General features: G+C 40.1%; 1 protein-coding gene across 1 annotated transcript; it reads right to left on the bottom strand.

Annotated features, from left to right (window-relative positions):
• Positions 1 to 404: 404 nt before the first annotated feature.
• Positions 405 to 5,326, bottom strand: LOC108946720 (uncharacterized). Its single transcript, XM_070191419.1, has 9 exons — positions 5,071 to 5,326; positions 4,619 to 4,956; positions 4,310 to 4,516; positions 3,794 to 4,222; positions 3,381 to 3,697; positions 2,905 to 3,189; positions 1,961 to 2,534; positions 1,171 to 1,291; positions 405 to 1,027 (listed from the first exon to the last, which is right to left on the bottom strand). The coding sequence occupies exons 1-9, from the start codon at positions 5,324 to 5,326 to the stop codon at positions 405 to 407; spliced, it is 3,150 nt and encodes a 1,049-aa protein (XP_070047520.1).
• Positions 5,327 to 6,999: the final 1,673 nt, after the last annotated feature.

The following is a 6,999-nucleotide window of genomic DNA, read 5'->3' as shown; positions in this document are numbered from 1 at the left end:
CTTTGTTGGTATAACTGACCAAAACAAACTGCCGCCAAACACTTTTCATCAATCAAACTCAACTGTTCCAATCGGGACTTCACCCATTCAGTGTCCTCAATCCCTGCTTCAACAATGATTCGGAGAGAGGGAATCTCAATTTCAGCAGGTATGACCGCTTCAGTTCCATAAACCAATAAGTAGGGCGTTGTGCTAACTGATGTACGAACAGTTGTCCGGTATCCCAAAAGAGCAAAAGGCAGTTTCTCGTGCCATTGTCTAGACCCTTGGATCATCTTCCTAAGAATCTTCTTGATGTTCTTATTCGCAGCTTCAACAGCTCCATTAGCTTTGGGACGGTAAGGAGTATAATTGTGATGCTCAATTTTAAATTGTTCACATACCTCCTCCGTCAGATGACTATTCTAATTAGCAGCATTATTTGTAATAATGGTTTTTGGAATACCGAAACGACAGATGATGTTGGAGTGAGCAAAGTCTACCACTGTTTTCTTGGTAACTGCTTTCAATGTAATAGCTTCCACCCATTTGGTGAAGTAATCAATTGCAACCAAGATGAATATGTGCCCATTTGAAGCTTTTGGCTCAATTGGGCCAATGACGTCCATTCCCCAAGCAACAAAAGGCCAAGGAGCCGACATAGGATACAACTCTAAAGGCGGCGAGTGAATCAAGTCAATGTGAATCTGACACTGGTGGCACTTGCAAACAAAATGAAAGAAATCTCGCTCCATAGTAAGCCAATAATATCCTGCCCAAAGGATTTTCTTTGCTAGAACATATCCATTCATGTGCGGACCACAAACTCCCGAATGCACCTCATTCATAATCATTTCAGTTTCTTTGGCATCCAAACATCTCAACAAATTCAAATTTGGAGTTCTTTTGTATAAGATTTCCCCACTCAAAAAGAAACCATTAGAGAGACGCCTAATAGTTCTCTTTTGATTCTTATTAGCATGTTCCGGATATTCTCTTGTTTTCATAAACTGTTTAATATCACAGTACCATGGTTCACCATCTGGTTCTGCATCAATTGTATTGCAATAACCATGTTGATCCTGAATTTGAATTTCTATTGGGTCAATGTGAGTATTACCCGGATATGGAATCATTGAGGCCAGGGTCGCCAAGGCATCAGCTAATTCATTGTGAAACCTAGGAATATACCTGAACTCGATGAACTTGAACTTTTTGCTAAGATCCTCCACACATTTTCTATATGGAATGAGCTTGATGTCTCGAGTTTCCCAATCACCTTAAGCATGCCGAATAAGCAAATCTGAATCTCCTATCACCAACAGTTCATGCACATTTAGGTTTATTGACATGTTCAGACCCATGATGCAAGCTTCATATTTTGCCGTGTTGTTTGTACAAAATAAATGAAGTCGCACCGTGGCAGGGCAATGTTGCCTAGTAGGTGATACAAGAATTGCCCCAATCCCTACGCCTTTGATGTTGACAGCCCCATCAAAGTATAGTTTCCAAATTTGACTGTTATCTTGGACTACTTCTTCAATTAAATTAACCTCTTCATCTAGGAAATATGTGTTCAAATATTCATACTCATCATCAACCGGGTTTTCTGCCAGATGATCAGCCAAAGCTTGTGCCTTCATGGCAGTGCGAGTGACATAAACAATATCAAACTCTGTGAGCAAGATTTGCCACTTTGCCAATCTTCCAGTTGGCATCGGCTTCTGAAAGATGTACTTCAGGGGATCCATTCGGGATATGAGGTAAGTTGTATAGGCCAAAAGATAATACCTAAGCTTCTGGGCGACCCAGGTTAAGGCGCAACATGTCCTTTCTAAAATAGTGTATTTGGCCTCATAAGTGGTGAACCGTTTGCTCAAATAATATATTGCTTGTTCCTTTTTGCCTGTGGCATCATGTTGACCCAAAATAAAACCAAAAGAACTATCCATTACTAACAGATATAAAAACAGAGGCCTACCAGGTTCCGGCGGGACCAAGACAGGGGGATTTGACAAATTTCCTTGATCTTATTAAAAGCTTCTTGGCACTCATCTGTCCACTTGATAGCGGCGTTATTTTTCAACAACTTGAAAATGGGCTCACATGTGGTTGTAAGTTGCACGATGAACATGCTGATGTAGTTCAACCTCACAAGTAAACTCATGACTTCTGTTTTGTTCCTCGGGGGAGGCAGCTCTCGAATGGTCTTTATCTTGGAGGGATCTAACTCAATGCCTCTTCGACTAACTATAAAACCCAAAAGCTTCCCAGAAGGAACTCCAAATTTGAGATTATACCTTCGTAGCCTTTCAAAAAACTTTTTCAAGTCTTGCACATGGTCAGCTTGTGTTGTGGACTTAATGATCACATCATCAACATACACTTCAATCTCTTTGTGCATCATGTCATGGAATATGGTAGTCATGTCCCTCATGTAAGTTGCCCTTACGTTCTTCAAACCAAATGGCATGACTCTATAACAATAAGTTCCCCATGGAGTGGTGAAGGCAGTCTTTTCTACATCTTGTTTATCCATCAGAATATGGTGATACCTGGCATAACAATCCACAAAAGATTGGATCTCGTGTTTAGCACAATTGTCAATAAGGATATGAATGTTGGGTAAGGGAAAGTTGTCCTTTGGACTTTCTTTGTTTAAATCCTTATAGTCAACACAAACTCTGATTTTTCCATCTTTCTTTGGAACCAGCAAAACATTTGCTAACCATGTAGTATATCGGACGACCCTGATCACATTTTCACTTAGTTGCTTCGTGATTTCTTCTTTAATCTTATCACTCATGTCTGTCTTAAACTTCCTTTATTTTTGTTGGATTGGTGGAAAATTAGGGTATGTGGGAAGCTTATGAACCACTCAAACCCAACATGTCATCATATGATCAAGCAAATACATATTTGTACTCGAACAAAACTTGAATTATGGCATCTCTAGTCTTTTGTTCAGTATGAATGCTTATTTTTATTTCTCTGGTTTCTTCAGGACTTCCCAGGTTAATTGCCTCAGTTTCATTTATGTTAGGCTTAGGATTATTCTTAAATTGATCCAATTCTCTTTTTATTTCCTTAAGAGCCTCATCTTCATCATACTCAACTTCTTGATTAATTATTTCGAGATTAGAAAGCTTTTTAAGATCTGGGCATGAATTCCACGTGCATGTCATGTTTTTAAAACCAACCTTAACGAAACTGAAAATGATAAGAAATTAACAAAAATTAGGGAAATGAAAAGATATAATTTTACTATGAAACTGGAACTTCATTTCATTGAATTAGAAAGGATAGAAGGGTTAACATCAAAGCAAAGAAATTAAACTAAAATATCTGGATTACAACCCTTAAAATAATCCAAATACAGAAAAAGCAACAAAACAGACTACTAAGACTCCTTCCTGATGGGAAGAGGAGTTGCTTCCCAGTTGTAGGTATCTGGACCAATCAACTGAATACTTGCACGGCTAGGGCCCTCACCAACTTGAACCATATTGATCTCATAGAATATCTCTTTGAGACCCTGGCAAGCTTCATCAATGTCATCATGAGTAACAGGATTTTGGACTTGTTCAAATCGTGGCTTGACAAAAGAGTAGGCAATGTGAGGGATTAGTTTGGACAAATTCCAACCATTATTTTTGCGGGCCTTGGCTCTATTTATGTCAGCTGATGTTGGTTTAAAACCTAAGCCAAAGGTATCTTTCTTCGAAAAAGGAGCAATAGGGTTCACAATTCCCTACAGAGAAGATCCTAATCCTTTTCCTGGTTCATAGCCGATCCTCAACATCAGCGCAACTACCATCATGGATGTAGCCGAAAGATGGGGATGCAGAATTGGTTTTCCTTCTTCCACTTGGTCAACCTCAATCACCTCAAAAGCTTGATATATTATGGATTCACATCCTTCCTTGGCCTCGATACATGGAAGGGACAGGTCTTTATAGACGGATGAGTCATCCTCCCCATGAACAACAACTTCTTGCATGTCATACTCTAATTTGATCATTTGATATAGGTTTGATGGTACAACTCTGGCCATATGGATCCACGACCTTCCTAGAAGACAATTATAGGAAGTCTCCATATCCAACACTTGAAAGACAATGTTAAAATCAACCGGGTCGATTGTGATGGTGAGTTCGATTTCCCCAATAGTGTCTCTTCTTGAATCATCAAAAGATCTGATGCTAACATTACTAGTTTGAATTCTGTTAGTGTCAATGTTCAGCTGTTGTAGAGTAGAAAAAGGGCATACATCTACACTTGAGCCTCCATCAATCATGACTCATTTTACGTAGTGCCCTTCATATTTCACCATAAGATGCAAAGCTCTATTGTGCCCAGCCCCTTCCTCAGGCAAATCATCATCGCTAAAAGTAATTCTATTTACTTCAAAGAATCTTTCAGCCATTGTTTCTAGCTGATTCACTGTTGTCTTTTCTGATACATATGCCTCATTCAGAGTTTTGATCAACACACGGCAATGCTCTTCCGAGTGCAAAAGCAGAGATAACAAAGATATCTGAGCAGGGGTTTTCCTTAGTTGGTCAATGATTGAGTAGTCTTGCATTTTCATCTTCTTAAGGAATTCCTCCGCTTCTTTTTCTGCAACGGGTTCTTTCACTGGCAAGTGACTTTTCCTGGCTTGCTTAGCTTTTCTCAATTCCTCTGGTGAGTAGTACCTTCCAGAGTGGGTCAAACCACCCATTTCATTTGTTTCTTCAACTATCTCTTTTTCTCTGTATGTCATGACAGTCTTGTTATAATTCCAGGGAATAGCTTTTGTGTTTGTCACTGGGACTTGTGCAACAAGTCGGATCACAATTGGCTCTGTTATATTTCTCAAACTATTATTCGGAACGATCTTTTGAACGCCCCCAGGGATGTAAAGTTTTGGCCTACCCAATTGAACCTCAAGGTTTTTTGTGCTTCCAGGGACATAGAGAATTATTTTTTCAGAACCTGCCAAGTTCAAACTAGAACTCGCACCTTGCACAATCAACGGTGCCAATTATGGTGGGCTCACTATCACTTTTTGTTCTTGCCCTATGGTTCCAACATCCATCTCTATCTTGCCAGACTGCTTATAATCCCGATCATCATAAATCATCCCAATAAAATGTGTATTATCATGAGTTGGGAGCGGATTGTTTGTGATATTAGGAGTATCCTCATTGTTTGTTACCACAATTTCCTTTGCTTCAATCAAATTTTCAATGGCTTTCTTTAATGTCCAATAATTTTCGGTACTATGACCTTGGGTGTTAGAGTGATACTCACATCTTGCATTGGAGTCAAAACATTTTGAATTTGGATTCACATAACGCGACATGATAGGTTCAATCAACTTCAACTGCATCAACTTTCGATATAGGCTTGTATACGATTCCCCAATTGGGGTGAAATCTTTCTTTGGCTCCTATTCTCTTACATATTCCTGTCGAGGACGAGGATTTTATGGCACCTGAAAATTTGGCCGGAGTTGACGAGAGCCTTGTGGAATCGGTGCCCACCATTGCTGGTGATTGGGAGGCCTAGCATAAGCCTGAGCATTAAACACTGTGTATTGTTGTGGGGGAACTGAGTACCGGGGACCCTGAAGTGGATAGTAATGTTGAGGAGAATTGAATTGTCCTTGTTAGAATTGCACATAAGAAGGAACTATTCCTCTTTGAACTCCCCCGAACCCAGATGCCATCATGGATCCTTCCTCTTTCTTTTTTCGATTTCCGAAACTGCTTGAATTGCTTGCGTGGTCGCCTTAAGGGCTGCCTGACTCACAATTTTGTTCGACTTCATGCCATTCTTAACTATTTCACCAATCTTAATCGCCTCAACGAAAGGTTTACCAATGGCGACCAACATGTAATGGAGGTAATTAGGATCCTGAGCTTGGAGAAAATAGTCAATCATTTCTGCCTCTTTCATTGGTGGTTTGACCCTAGCAGCCTGCTCTCTCCACTTGATTGCATATTCTCTAAATCTTTCTGTTGGTTTCTTCTTTATGTTAACAAGAGAGGAGCGGTCTGGAACTATATCAATATTGTACTGAAACTGTTGGAAAAAATCTTGAGCCATGTCGTTCCAAACGTGCCAGTGAGATATGTCTTGATCTATGAACCACTCTGAAGCAATTCCTGTCAAACTTTCCCCAAAATAAACCATGATTAATTCTTCTTTGCCTCTTGCTCCTCTTAATTTGTTACAATACCTCTTCAAATGGGCAACGGGATCACCATGCCCATCATACTTGTCAAACTTGGGGGTCTTGAAGCCGGGTGGCAAATGAACATGGGGGAACATGCATAGATCATTAAATGAAACACTCTTGTGGCCTCCCAAACCATGTATGTTTCTCATGGTTTGTTCCAGGCTCTTCATTTTTCTGGTCATTTTCTTTTGTTCCATATTCTTGTCGGGCTTTTCGATCTCGATTGGGAATACGTTCTGAGGAGTATGCTTGTATGAATCTGGAATCTTGAAAGCCAGTTCTGGAGAGTAATGTTGGGAATCATGAGCATTCAGTTGTGTATCATTGTTGGACTTTTGAGCAAGAGTCGGTTGAGGAACAGTGAAAGTATGGACAATGGGTACAGTAGGTGGGTCATTTCCGAGGATGTGGAATGGAGGTACTGGGGATAGTGGAAAGGTTAATGCTCGGACTAAATCCAGGTTGATACAATGGGTTACTTATTATGGAGATAGGCACTTGATTTGCAACTGACACATTATGAAGATTATCCGAAGGCCCTATGGGTAGTGAGGGCGGTGCCTGTCCATTCACCCAAGCTTGGTACATCTCTGCCAATTGTTGTTTCAATACTCTTACTTCTTCAACCAGTCCCGCACCTTGTTCGACCAATTGTCCATGGACATCATCATTATCTCACTCATTCTCACTGTTGTTTTCCATTCTACTTTTTCCTTTTGATCTCGTGTTGTAAGGGTGAGTCGCCAGTTTAAACCACAAACCAACCACCTCTGTTTAACTCTATCTTTTAAAAT

The sequence above is a fragment of the Nicotiana tomentosiformis genome, chromosome 12 (genome assembly GCF_000390325.3).
Source record: "Nicotiana tomentosiformis chromosome 12, ASM39032v3, whole genome shotgun sequence".
Classification (NCBI taxonomy): Eukaryota; Viridiplantae; Streptophyta; class Magnoliopsida; order Solanales; family Solanaceae; genus Nicotiana; species Nicotiana tomentosiformis.
The sequence above is the reverse complement of the archived record's forward strand: the minus strand, read 5'-3'. Positions and strand labels throughout refer to the sequence as shown.

What these genes read in the sequence shown, in the direction of transcription:
- LOC108946720 (XM_070191419.1), bottom strand. Translation starts at nt 5,326, where the DNA reads ATGTCGCGTTATGTGAATCCAAATTCAAAATGTTTTGACTCCAATGCA. An exon ending in CCCATCAGGAAGGAGTCTTA is followed by an intron (nt 3,190 to 3,380) that starts GTAGTCTGTTTT and finishes TATCATTTTCAG; the next exon opens with TTTCGTTAAGGTTGGTTTTA. An exon ending in ATAATTCAAGTTTTGTTCGA is followed by an intron (nt 2,535 to 2,904) that starts GTACAAATATGT and finishes TTGTTATGCCAG; the next exon opens with GTATCACCATATTCTGATGG.